Source organism: Psittacula echo, assembly GCF_963264785.1.
Source record: "Psittacula echo genome assembly, chromosome: Z".
Classification (NCBI taxonomy): Eukaryota; Metazoa; Chordata; class Aves; order Psittaciformes; family Psittacidae; genus Psittacula; species Psittacula echo.
In genome coordinates, this window is record NC_137742.1 from 29718738 (window position 1) to 29733095 (window position 14358).

At 44.1% G+C, this 14358-nt stretch overlaps 1 protein-coding gene across 1 annotated transcript; it reads left to right on the forward strand.

The window, feature by feature from the left end:
• Window positions 1–209: 209 nt before the first annotated feature.
• DMRT2 (doublesex and mab-3 related transcription factor 2) lies at window positions 210–3356 on the forward strand (the record flags this gene model as incomplete). The annotated part of the gene is made up of 3 exons (XM_080638668.1): window positions 210–545; window positions 630–732; window positions 2338–3356. 3 exons carry the CDS (start codon window positions 210–212, stop codon window positions 3354–3356), a joined length of 1458 nt encoding a protein of 485 aa, XP_080494794.1.
• Window positions 3357–14358: the final 11002 nt, after the last annotated feature.

A 14358-nucleotide genomic window follows, 5' to 3' on the forward strand; every position in this document is an offset into this window, starting at 1 on the left:
AGAATAGGGCCGAACAGACGGTGAGGGGGTAGACGATATCCCAGGTGGGTTTTGCCGTGAGTTCCCGACCGGGGCGCATTCCTTCGGGGCTGCTGGTGGGTCAGGCGATTCCGAGGCGGCCACCTAGGAAGCCGGTGTGCGCCGGCTGCCGTCCCGCCGAGGGGACGAGCGACCTGACCCTTCCCTTGCAGCTGCGCTGTCGCGGAGCCATGGCTGAAGAACGTGCCACCGCCGACTGGGAGATCGACGTAGAGAGCGTGGAGGGGGAGGCTTCCGAGGCCCCCGGCAGCGGCGCCGGCCCAGAGGAGGAAGAGGAGGAAGGCGAGGAGATGGCGGCGGCGGCCCCGCGGCGGGGCGAGCCGCGGAAGCTGAGCCGCACGCCCAAGTGCGCCCGGTGCCGCAACCACGGCGTGGTGTCGTGCCTGAAAGGACACAAGAGGTTCTGCCGCTGGCGCGACTGCCAGTGCGCCAACTGCTTGCTGGTGGTAGAGCGGCAGCGTGTCATGGCCGCCCAGGTGGCCCTGCGACGGCAGCAGGCCACCGAGGTAAGAGGGGTAGGGATGGGAAGGGACGGGGCGGACCGGGCGGGCTGTTCCAGGGCTGACGGGGCCGCCCGATCGCTGTCCTAGGACAAGAAAGGGCTAGCGGGGAAGCAGGCGAGCCTGGAGCGTAAAGCCGTCTACCAGAGGCACGTCCGGACGCCTAGCCTCCTGGCCAAGAGCATCCTGGAAGGTAAGCGTACCCCCGCCCCTCCGCGGGCAGCCCCGCGGCACCGGCTGGCAGCGGGGAAAGCATGCTCCTCCCCAAGGAAAACCTGGACCTTCCGCCCGAGCCCTGGCTGCTCGCGGATACGCGTGAAATGCAGCGTTATTTCCCGAAATAAACGCCGAATGGCGTTAAAGCTCGTCGGCGACCTGGCGCCGTACAGCGCAGGCCTCCTGCACTTCGTTGCTGGGATCGATGTGGCAGAACTTCAGTTCCACCCCCCCCCAATAACGCCTGAAATGCTAGCAACGGTAATTTGAAATATGAGAGTTACTGTTACAAGCTGACATTCTTTTTACATGACTACCCAGCAGCGTGTTGCAGGGCAGGGTAATTTGTTCGCGGGTGTATTTATCAGCACTTGAGTAGATAAATTATTATCTTTGGCTTTTTTGATCTGACCTAACACAGCAGCACTGTTTGCAGCTTTATCAATAATAAGATATGCATGATAGGCTGCCTTTTTTTTTTGCCCCCCCCCTTTTTTTTTTGTGTCGAAAATATTAACTGTGGAAGAATGAAATTTAAAAATTGATATTTTAATGAAAGGGTGCATTTTTATTCCCCACTCCCACTTGGGATCATGCCCAAACTTATTTCTGCATATGTTTTAGTTACTTTCCAAACTGTAGTCCTGTAAAGCATTACAATTCTCAAATCTAGCTCTTCTTTTTTTTTCTTTTCCAAAATAGAAAGCACTTTTCTCTGCCTGTGACAGCACAATTAAAATCCTGTCCTGTTAGAAACCTCTTAATTTTCATCCACAGTTCACCCTTTAAAAACAAAAAATCTCTTCTGTATTCTTTCCTCTAATTTATCTTAACTTTCTTTTTCTTTTCTCCTAGTTCTTCTTCGAAGTTTCTACCATCTGTAGCAATGTGTACATAGTGATTCATCTTTAGAGAATAGAAAAGGCATCAGCTGTAGGTATAGATATCTGCCTTGGATATGGGGAAACCTGTGTGAGAGGAATGGGAGTGAAAACAGGTAAAACCCTGTTCTTGTTACTCCTGTAAGTAGTTCCATTTGATGGGATTACTTGTCTGAGTAGAGCAAATGGGATTGGACCTTGTTGGTTATATTAAATAAATCTAGGTAGCCTGGTAATTGAATATACTGGAGACTAGCTTTCTATCTTTTAATGAAGTTTTCTTTTAGTTCTGAAGAAATAAAATATTTGAATACTTTCTGTATTTGTTGAAAATGGATGGTTATCTCAAGCTGCATGGTGGAATACCAGTCATAACACACAGCAGGGTTTTGCACACACACCCCACCACACCCACACCTTAATTTTTTTTCCTCAATCTGCTGTTTTCGAATAGCTTTTCAAAGTTACTAATCAGCTAGGACACAACACATGTCAGGGGCACAGGGTTGGCTTATATGCACTGAAGAACTTGCATAGAATGTGCCTGATGGCGCAGGGAGCTAAGGCTCTGTGACATGGTGTCCACGGTTTGTAGCAAGTGCTTGACGCCTGGCCGAACTGGCTCCAAACAGAGCTCTGTTACAAACGCACCAATGTTTTTCTTACGCAGCCTCATTCCTAACGCTGCTTTGTTGTTCTAGGTTACCGTCCTATTCCAACAGACCCTTACCTGGGAGGGAATTCACCCTTGCCACCCCCTGTAAGTGACAGGATGAGAAAGAGACGGGCTTTTGCTGATAAAGAGCTGGAGAACATTATGCTAGAGAGAGAGTATAAAGAGAGGGAGGTGATGGAAGCTTCACAAGCAGCTGCCCTGTTCCTCCCTAACCACATGGTGCATGGAGCTGAATACAACTCCTATAAGACAGCCTTCAACACTACTCAAGTTGATACTCCAAACAAGGAGTTTTGCAATTTTTTACCGACCTGCCTTGATCTAACCATGCAGTATTCAGGATCCAGCAACATGGAACTGATTTCTTCAAATGTCAGTGTAGCTACGACCTACAGACAGTATCCCCTGCCTTCTAGGTTCTTAATGTGGCCAAAATGTGGCCCCATTAGTGATGCTCTCCTCTACCAGCAGTGCCTGTTAAATGCTACTAGTGTCCAAGCTCTCAAACCTGGGGCAGGTTGGGATGCTAAGGTGTCACAAAGTCAGGACTGTTCAAATACTGAGCATGACATCATGTCTCCAAAACTGGAAAATTCACTTGTTCTGACCCATGCTCAAGACATTGAGCAGCCATGTAATGAGATACCGTGCCTTCCTCAGGAAGCTCGTGAAAGATCAGCTTTCTCTCCTCCAAAAAGGACTTTCTCTCAGATTTCTAATAAGGATTCTCTGGCTCATCAGGAGCAGCTATTAAGCAAGATCAGCAAAACCAGTAGCAAACTTCCTCTCAAATACAGTCCATTTCAGCTGATGTTCCACCAAACATTTCCTGACAGGTCAGGAGAGGAGCTGAGAACATCATTTGTGAAAGAGAATTTTGAAGATGCTTCTAAGAAATACAGAGAGTGTGCTATTAAAGAGAACCAAAAATACAAGTTTGCAACAGATAAATGCACAAAAGACTTTTCTGGGGCCAAACAGGCAACAGCAAAACTTCAAACAACTGAGCCACTGTCATTTTCAGTTGAATCCATCCTTAAATGACCTTCTGCAGTTCCTAATGTCTCTCAGTGAATAAACTATACCTTCAGTGTAGAGAGTTTGTGTGCTTTGCCTTCTGAAGAATTGCTACTGCCTGCCTTATCTTTTAAAATATTTTTTAAAAAGGAATTTCTGCTGTAAATGGTAGTTCTTTTATCTCAAAATTATGTGCATAAATAAGCATGATTTCTGAAAAAAGATAAATATTTAATTTTTTTTTTAATGGAAACTGCATGTACAGACTGTAAAGTGTTATTTTAAGCAGCACTTCAAACCATTCAATAAAATGAGATTGCCTACAAGCATAGACATATTCCTGGCCTTTTTTGTTTCTAGTATCTCACAGGCGAGTTTGCCCTGTTTACAGAATATACTTACGCTTTTTTTCTGCTATTAGCCATTTCGTTACTAGTTATCTTGGTGGGGGAAGTGGCTTTGAACCTCCAGTAAATAAAAGAAGGGGTAACAAAGGTACATGTACACTAGTGTGAATTCACAAGATTATTTTTTAATAACTTAAGCAAGGTTTGGATCAGATTCCAAATGCCTTTCCTATTCTGATATGCTGAACAGGGAGTGCGTGCTAGCATGAGTGGCTGGTTTATTCTGCACCCCTCTGTAAAAGCTTCTGTTCCTAAAGCAGAAGAGTTACTAGATTGGATTTGAGGAGAATGGCTCTTGTGAGCTTTTAGATTAAAAGTCAACATTTTTAAAAAGTCAGTTTTTGAATAAAATGTTTAATGTTTTTATTGCTGACTTTACTCTGGATTTCCAGCCCCTAGTGTATTTTCCTGTGATTCTTGTGCTGGGGTAATTGAAATGACCTTTAGGCTGTAAAAATGACTCACAGAATTATCACTGCTAATGAGAAATCAAGTCGTGATCTCTCAGTAATTCCATGCCGTTTTGCAGGGATAGCAAAAATAAAGGAGGTTAACTGCTAGAATTTACCTGGGAACCTGAAATGCCCTCAAGGCTGTAGAAAAAAGTGTGAGCAGCTGTCATTATGACTGAGCTTGAAGCTTTCTAAATTCCTGATTTTGGAAGTTTTTCCTTGTATATTATTGCATCTAGTGCTAGCCAGCAATCCTTTGGTTACCTTGATTCCCTAATATTTTTATACTGCAGACACGGCTTTGCCAATTGAAAGGAGATGTGGTTTGTTCTCAATTTGTATTATTTTCTAATCACATTTTTTTTTTTTTTTTTGTATTTTCAGAGCAGAATGTGGTATTTTCTTATTTTATTACACTTGCTGAACAGGTTCAATGCTTATTTTGCTATGAATAAATCTGAGCCTCAGAGTTTCTGATCCTGTAACTATCTCTGACAGTGTTTACTGTTTCTGTTCGGAGTGCTGCTACTGAATAGCAGGACCCTTTTCATGGAGGGGAGGAGCTCTCTGTCGTGGGTGATTTTCTAAGCCATTTTCTTAAAGCAACAGACACACTGGAGAAAACACATTTTATGTAACATGTAAATTTTTAAAAAGCACATCTTACAAAGCACATAAAATTTTTATGTCAGAAGTCTAAACAAATCTGTTGTAATTTAAAGGAATCTTGGCCACTGGCTAGGGTTTCACTTTCCAAAAGCATTCATACTAACCAGATTTTCCCTAGCCGAAAATACATCTCAAACTCAGTGAGATGCTTTTCATTTTTTCAAACTCTGTCCAGTTGCCATTAGAGGGAGTTTTAACTTTCTTGAGAGCTGAATCCGCTTGTTAATCAGTTTAGCGGTCAGACCAAGCTAAGCAGCTTTTACCCAGAGTAACTGGAGAGAAATTCTTCACATTTCATATCTGTTTGCTTTCACCACTGTTTGCTTCCTTCTTTGGCTTAGTTGAACATTACATGCTAACAAGGGGTTTTAATTTAAGCAGGGTTTCATTTGTTATTAGAAATACGATTTTTTTGTTTTTCAAGCTGCTGGCGTAACTGGGATGACAGATGAAAAAGAGGTCAGCAATCTATGCGTGAATCAATTTTGGGTACTGGAATTAGTCCTGCATAAATTTTTTTTTTGCCTGACAGTGTTGCATCCAATGTTGTTTAGTTTAGCATTTGAAACATTTTTCCAGGAAGTCACTTGTCTTTATTTATCTCTTAAAAAAAAAAAGGCTAGAAAACCAAAACCCTCCAACATTCTGGTACCTCTTGACCATTCAAAGAACCAGTTGTACTGAACAAATTCAGACTCTGAAAATGTACTGAACACTAACATGTATAATCACAGAATTGTTTAGGTTGGAAAAGACCTTTAAGGTCATTGAGTCTAACCATAAACTTAGCACTGTTAAGTCCACCAATAAACTGTGTCCCAAAGTGACACATCTACATCTTTTAAATACCTCCAGAGATGGTGACTCAACCACTTCCCTTTGGAAACCCCAGCTCTCCTTACATACGCTGGTCCATGGCAGATGTTTACACATAGAACAAAACAAGTCCCTATTTGGTATAATTATTTCCAAATAATCATATTTATGTCTCAATGGTTACCAGACTTTTACATAAGAAAGTGACATATATCTATACTATATTCACACACTTATATACATAATATATATATGTTTCAGATAGTTTTGTTCAAATCTCAATCAGCAGGAGTGCCATTTCTGTTGCTATCTGAAAAAATGTGACCTTTGAGGTGAAACTTGTACAAATTTTTTGCTTCGCTTAACAAATTATTGTTACTGGAGTCAGTATTTGGCCACCCTGTCTTACTGCTGCTTGCTCATGTCTTGCTTCAGTTCTGTTAGCTATTTTCCTGTACTTAATTTTCTTTGATTTCACAGACCCTGGGCCTTACCTCTCATGCATCTTGAAAACTTGTTGCACCCACATAATTTTTTCCTATACTTTGTTAATAAAGGTAAAGACATGTAAAGACATATAAAAACTATGGTTCATGGAGAGGATAATTAGTAGCTTGAGCAAGGTAACATATAAATAGCATGTGATTTTCCTGACACATCTTTGCAGTGAATGTATAGCACTCTTGCCTCTTTCAGTCATATGCTTCTCCAGAGCAGTAGTGACTTATCTGCGCATGCTAGCGTGGCTGTACAAACTCATGGAGAAAAGAATTCCTTGCTTTGAAACTGCCTAGAACTTACTGCTAGGCAGGGTCTCCCTGGCAATAAATTGTCTGTTAATAATATCCTATGCTCTCCTATGCTCCCTGCTTCTTAAATACTTCTGTGGCATTTGTTGGGTTTGTGGACACCTGTGTCTCCTGTACTCCTCTAGTGAGTAGTTTTGGATATGAGATTCACCTTTGTGCTGTGCTGATGGACTTCAGGTTGCCTATCATAGAATCGTTTGGATTGGAAGGGACCTTAAAGCTTATCTAGTTCCAACCCCCTGCCATGGGCAGGGACACTTTGCCCTACACCAGGTTACTCAAAGTCCCATCCAGCCTGGCCTTGAACACTGCCAGGGATGGGGCAGCCACAACTTCTCTGGGCAACCTGTGCCAGTGCCTCACCACCCTCATACTTAAGAACTTCTTCATAGTATCTCTAACCTAAATCTCCCCTCTTTCATTTTAAAGCCATTTCCCCTTGTCCTAACAATACATGCCCTTCTAAAGAGTCCCTCTCTAGATTTCTTCTAGGAGGCCCCCTTTAGGCATTGGAAGCTGCTCTAGGGTCCTTCTCTTCTCCATGCTGAACAAGCCCAACTCTCTCAGCCTGTCTTCATAGAAGAGGTGATCCAGCCCTCTGATCATCTTCATAGCCTCCTCTGGACTCACTCAAGCAGGTCCACGTCTCTCTTGTGTTGGGGGCTCGATAGCTGGATGCAGCACTGCAGGTGAGATCTCATGAGAGCAGAGAAGAGGGGAAGAATTCCCTCCCTTGACCTGCTGGTCATGCCTCTTTTGATGCAGCCCAGCGTATGGTTGGCTTTCTGGGTTGCGAGGACACACTGCTGGGTCACATTGAGCTTCCCATCAACCAACACCCCCAAGTCTTACTCCTCAGGGCTACTCTCAATCCATTCTCTGCCCGGCCTATAGTTGTGCCTGGGATTGCTCTGACACAGCAGCAGAGCCTTGTACTTGCTGTTGTTGAACTTCATGAGGTTGGCATTGGCCCATCTCTCCAGCCTGTCCAGATCCCTCTGGATGGCATCCCTTGTCTCCAGCGTGTCGACCCCACACAGCTTGGTGTCATCGGCAAACTTGCTAAGGGTGCATCAGTGCCACTGTCCATGTTGCCAACAAAGATGTTGAACAGCACTAGCCTTAATACTGACCCCTGGGGAGCACCACTTGCCACTGGTCTCCACTTGGACATTGAGCCGTTCACCACAATGTTTTAGGTGCAACCATCCAGCCAATTCTTTATCCACTGGGTGGTCCGTCTGTCAAATCAATATCTTTCCAATTTAGAGACAAGAATGCCATGTGGGACAGTGTCAGACACTTTGCACAAGTCCAGGTAGATGTTGTCAGTCACCCTTCCTTTATCCACCAGTGCCATAGCTCCATCATAGAAGGCCACCAAAATTTTCAGCCACGATTTACCCTTAGTGAAGCCATGTTGGCTGTCACCAATCACCCCCTTGTCCATTTGCTTTAGCATAGTTTCCAGGAGGGCCTGCTCCATGATCTTGCTGTGAACCGAGGCAAGACTGACCAGCCTATAGTTCCACGGGTCTTCCTTCTTTCCCTTTTTAAAAATGAGGGTTATATTTTCCCTTTTCCAGTCAGCAGGAACTCACCAGACTGCCATGACTTCTAAACTGTGATGGATAATGGCTTGGCAACTTCATGTGCCAGTTCTTCAGGACCTGCAGATGCATCTCGTCAGGTCCCATGGGCTTGTGCACTTTCATGTTCCTTAGATGATCTTGAACCTGATCTTCTCCTGCAGCAGGTGGTTCTTCACTCCCCTAGTCCCTACTTTTGCCTTCTGCCACTTGGGCAGTGTGGCTAGAGCTCTTGCCAGTGAAGACCGAGGCAAAAAAGTCATTGAGCATCTCCTTTCTGATCCCCTTCTGACCCCAGTTTTTCTTATGTGATGGTGGAACATGCTTTTTGGGAAGCTTAGCTTTGGCACTGGGACAGAAGGTCAAGAACCTGTGCTGACTGTAGAGCACAAAATGGCCATGGAAACAAGTACAAAGAAAAATTAATTAGTCACTTGGTCTGCAAAAAAGTAAGCCTGGCTGTTAGTGTTGTCAGAGACAACTTGTTGGAAGTGCAGGCCCTCCATACGCATGCTGTGACAAGTTTTTTGTAGGTATACAGAGATGTATAAGTGTGCAGAACTAGAGGAACTGTGAATTAATATCAGCCCAGTCAATGCCTGGCTTACTACCTGGCCTGGTGGCAAGGAGCAAGTGGTGATGGGTTCACTTGGAGAAGAGATAGGTTATTGACAGCTGCTGCAGTGACAGTGCTTCTACCTCATATGACAAGGAGAATTGAGATGTGAGCTATGGTGGGTAGAGGAAGAGTCTCTGCTGAATAGGTATGGATTGCTGGCTTTTTCTCATGTGGTGGCCTCCTGGAGGTGACTGCACCAGCACTGCTGGCTTGCCACAAAGCATGCCTTAAAACTGTAATTTGTCTTTGATGCCTTCAAATCAGCATACCGAGCTGCTGGGTTTGAGGTAGGTCAAAGCACAGAGTTTATTGAGGTGGCTGGATAATAGGACATGAGTAATTCAGCTGATGTCAAGGCTGAAATGCCTGTGAAATGATCAGCTGAATGCATTTGCATTCTGGCCTGATAATAAGACTTATTTCTGTGCTGTCTTCTTGTCCTTCTGCTATGACAAAGACCTCTCTGAGCTCTTCATCTCCTTGGGAACACAAAAGCAAGTCACTTTGGGGCCAGCTGTGAAGGCTCAAGTCCCTGTAGAGTTAATGGCTCTGAAGGCTGAACATTAACCAGCTCCCAGTTGCTATTGTTCTGGAGTTAGAGAGCTTGATGCTTGCTCCATTTCTTTATTTTAAGTGTAGAACAGGGAGATATGTTCTCATTTTGATTTGGCAACTAGTTTGCATGACCAAACCTTTCAGTTCCTGTACCCAACACTTCCCATCCAGCTGGCCTTGATGTGAAAGCTGGCACCAGCAGTCATACCGTGATGGATGATATTCTCACCTTATCACTAAGTTCCTTCACTGAATTTCTGCCAACTGAATAGCATAAAGTACACATAATGCCTCCTTTAACACAGGTAGCAGTGATGAGCCATTTTCTGTTTGCTTGCATTTAAAGCAAGACAAACTGCGACTTATGCAAGAAGGGCTGCTGGCGAAGCACGTGTGGTCAGGTGGAAACCAGTGGCAGGAATGTCAGCATGACGGGGGAGACAGGAACCAGTTGATGTTCTGTGGGAGGAAGCATCCCCCTTCATAAAAATGAAAACATGAAAACTGGACACTCCTCCACCCCCCGCAAATTGTTCAACTTGCCGGTTCTCTCTCCTCCTGTCCCCAACACCTGCTCTTTGTGAGCACGCTACAGTGATTTTTCTGTCCATAAACAGGTCAGAAATCGGTGTCATGGGCTGGGGCCATCCCTTTTCATCTTTTGGAGTTGGTAGCCAAAATCAAGTGAGCCTTGCTGTTACTGTGATGCATTTCCTGCAGTGCAGGGGCTGATATTGGCACTGCTTCTCACAAACTAGGGATAGCAGTCTACCCCTCACCCTGAACTCAGCTTTCCACACTTTGCATGGATGTGAGAGCATTTGGGCCTCTGGATGAAAACTCACTGCCTAACCTGTGTGTTACCACAGGACACACTGATGTGCCTAGTTTTTATTGCAAATAACAGTTTCCACAGTGACCAACAGAAAATAATGAAACGATTCTTCTTACTCAGTTTTGTTGAGATACTATATTGAAAGAATTGGAAAAATGAATAATTACATTGGAAGAGGGCTTTTTTTCCCCTATTTTTATATAAATAATTGCTGCTGAAATCCACCCAAGGAAAAGTGAAAAATTACATAGGAAAGCCTAACTGATGTGTACACCAACTGAAGCCTACTAAGATATGTACTTATCCTTGCAAGATGGAGTCTAGGAGTAAGTTTAGAAGCAATACAAAGGTCTTAGTAATGCCAGATTTCACAGTCACACTGTCTGGCTGACTTCTCCTGCATCTATACCTCACTGTAGCTGGCCACATCTGGGCTTAAAACAGTGATTAGATTTTTTCACTCATTCCTTGGCAATCCAGTTGGGCAGGAAACAGGCAGGTTGAAATAGTACCATGCGTGATACACAGTTTCTGTATCAAGAGCTTGTAGTGGCATCTATTACTCTGCCTAGTTTTCATCTACCCATTTTATTTCTACACCAAGAACACCCTACATAAGTTGGCCATGTCCACACTCCACTTTCCTAAGTTAGACAGAAAACATGGATGAGCCATCCGCTTTCAGATATGGCTTGCCTCAGTGAAAAGCACACTGGGTGCTGGTCCTCTGTGGAGATTCTGTAAGTAGTCATAGAATTGTTGGATCACAGATTTAGAAAGACCACACATATGTCTACAGGTAGGAAAACAAAATATTGATGTAAAATATGTATAGGTAAAACCCTCTCCTTTCAGGTAATTTTAGATTTGCAGCAGTGTAAGCATGAACAGAGAGCTGAAAAAAAAATTAGAAGATCTTAGTAAGTGACTTGGACATGGCAAATGTTATGAAGCCTTATACTTGAACCTGTGTGGAAAATCAATTTTTATGTAATCTTTAATTTAGAAAGTTTACTTACACTTGTTACCATCTGAGCTGTCCTTACCTTGTAGAACAGTATTGCTTCCTCTACTATATCTTCAAACACATTTATTAATTGGAATGCAGTGCTATGTGATAGAACTGTAGGGCAAAACTGTTGGTGGCACTGATGCTGGATGGCAGCTCTGGAGAGCACCCAGTCCCACCACTGCCTGTAGCATGTCAATCACAGCAGGTTGCTCAGGGCTATGTTCAGTTGAGTTTGAGTATCTCTAAAGGTGGAGACTCCACAGTCTCTGGGCAGCCTGCTCAGTGTCTGATCACCTGAACAGGAAAAAAAAGGCTCCTGGGTTTAGATGGAATTTCCTGTCTTACAGTGTGTGCCCGTTGCCTCTTGTTCTGTCCTGGACAGCGCTACAAGATCCGTCATCTTTGCTCCCACTGTCTTTGGTCTCATTATCTATACACAGTGATACGGTCACCTCTGAGCCTTCTTTTCTGCAGGCTGGACAGCCCCAGCTCTCTCAGTCTTTCCTGACATGAGAGATGATCCAATGCCTTAATCAGCTTCAAGGCACCTTTGCTGGACTCACTCCAGTATGTCCTTTTGTACAGGAGAGCCCAGCACTGGACGTAGTACTCCAGATGTGCCTCTCGGGACTCAGTAGAGAGGAAGCATCGCCTCCTTCCATGGGCTGGCAACATTCTGCCAAATGCAGACCAGGGTGCTGCTGTACATACTCACCAAAGGGCACGTTGCTGCCTTCTAGTCAACTCAGTGCCCACAAAGGCTACCCAGGCCCAGGGCTTAAATTTTGCAACAGGATTAAATAAACTGTACTTTGTTAAATCATCACATACTAGATTCATGATGAAATAAGTACAAAAATAAATGACTATCACTTTAGGTCTGGAAAAAAAAAATAAAGAAAAAAAAAAGTAGTTGTGAAATTCTGAAAACAGAACAACAACGAATCTGCAAGTCAATGCAAACCTGAGATGATGGTGATGATAAAACTTTAGCTCAGGCTCAAGATGAAGTAGTTGCATAGAACATGACTAAAAAGCTTTATGTTAGGAAGGGCTGAGTTCCCCCACCTTCAGACATAATATCCACCTTATCACTCACCATGCCTTCCCATATTACTCTTTCACAAATGAATCGAGAAAACAGGAGTCTCATTATCATAGTTTAAAATTATTTCCATCCTGACTGCGGTAAACTGGTCTAGGATTCGAGTTCAGGAATGAACGGCTTCATACTGCAATTGTCTTTGTCATTAATCTGCCTGGGAGGAGCTGGTAGTCTGGTCACTCTGAGAGACTGTCTTGGTATGGCAGAAGAGTACAGAGAAAATGAGACCAAAATGCACAAGGAGGGCTTTACCTGGCTGATGCGTCATCCCCAGCTGACTTCCACCTTCTCCTTGCTGGTCTTTAGGAAGGTGGGGAGTGGCAGAAGGGCCCTGTACAGAGCCTGTCACCTGCATGCTTCCCACAATGCCTGCCTCAGCTGGGCAGAGAGAGCACAAGAGAAGCCTGGGCATCCTCCTGGCCACAGAGGGACAAACAGCTGTCCTCATGGATGAAGGCCAGTTTTGGAGCACCCTAATAGAGCTTCTTCAGTCAAAAAGCTTTGGCTTTTTCAGACAGTGGAACATCCCCCTGTGCAAAACTGCTCGCTTACAAAGCTGCTACTTCTCGTGTGAGTAGCAATTTTAGGCTAACACTTTGCAGATGTATCAGTAAGGGAGCATGCTCTGCTGGGTATGGAGGCTTTAGGCAGAGGTTCTGCATTGCAAAGGAATGAGAGGAAAAAAGTTTTTGGGATAAAACTATTTTCTTCAGTCCATTAAACCGCTTGCTCAGAATCAGAGGAGAGTGACTCAGGGATTTTGGAATAAAACCAACAGAGTAAACTCATGGGGCCATGAGCATTATTTGTAGTAATTTAACCTCAAAGCAATGATGGTGTAGCTAACCATAAAGTGGTTTGCGTGTAACAGAGGAGGATATGAGCAGAAGGTTATACTGAGTGCATGATCTTCTGTAATTTATGGCAACCAGTAACATGTCCAGGCTTACAGAAAGGAAAGCATACACATGGTAACAACAGGGTCCCTGTAGCAATGTCTTGATTCAACTTCTGGTGTTACTCCCAGGCAATGTGCTCAGAGTTGTCATGTTTGTAGAAGCAGGATGAGCAAGGGCAGGGGGAACCTCTGCAATGAAGTAATGAGAGCTTATTTTGCACCCCCCACTTCTTACTGCTCACTTAGTGCGCGCTGCGCAACAGCTCACAGTTCCCACAGCACCCCAAAACACACATTTGGGGGTGTGAGTTGATACCATTCCAGCAGGTATATAGAAGTACAAGACTGGCATGCATTTTCTTTGCTGGCTTTGCTTTAGCATTTACTTGGCACTCACCTGCAAATGCAAATCAAGCCCCTCTGCAAAGTGACACATCGCTTGAAGTCGGGGTCTCAGCAGATTGTCTTTGAGTTAGATTCTCTGCAGCCCAACTAACAGAAGTAGGGCTTCTCCTACCATTTTTCTCTTGTCATGGAGGCATCTGTATGGTATATCTTCTCTAACCAACTGACTGTATTTGTGGCACTTGTTGAATTATCTATGCTTGAGACTGCTGCTTTATCCAAATGTAACTAATAGTTTCTAAAGTGGAGAGGAGCAAAGTAGATGCTAAATGTTTTGGGAAACCGGGCTAAAAACCCCCATTTGTTTTCATGTGCTTTCCCTATCATCTTTTCCCATGCACTTATCTTTATGTACCTTTTGAAGCTCCTTCCTTTCCTGTCACACATTATATCCCCTCCTGTCTGGGATGTACCAGACCCAAGACGTACCAGACCTCAGGACTCATGTTGGAGGAGTCTGTTGAGTACTGGCACTATTTGTTGTACTCAGGATTGGGTTCTTGTGCTCCAAAACAGCCTAACCCAGAGTGACTTATAAAAGCTTTCTACAAAGCAACCAGCATGATGTGCTCACGCAGAAGCTTCAAAATAAACAAGGAATAATAATAATGTGTCCCACAGCTGGGAATTGCCACATGTGGATGAAGATAATCCATTCATTAGGTTCTGAACACAAAGTCCTACCAGAGAGTATCATAAATCCATGTGATGTCCCTGAACACTGGATTTTTCATTTGGGCATGTGGAGGAACTGAAAAATGTGTAAAATGAGAATCACATGTACTGCAAAGCAGCTCCATAGCACTTGAAGCTGGTAACATCTGAAAGTGAGTAGGCAAAACTGACACATAAAGATGT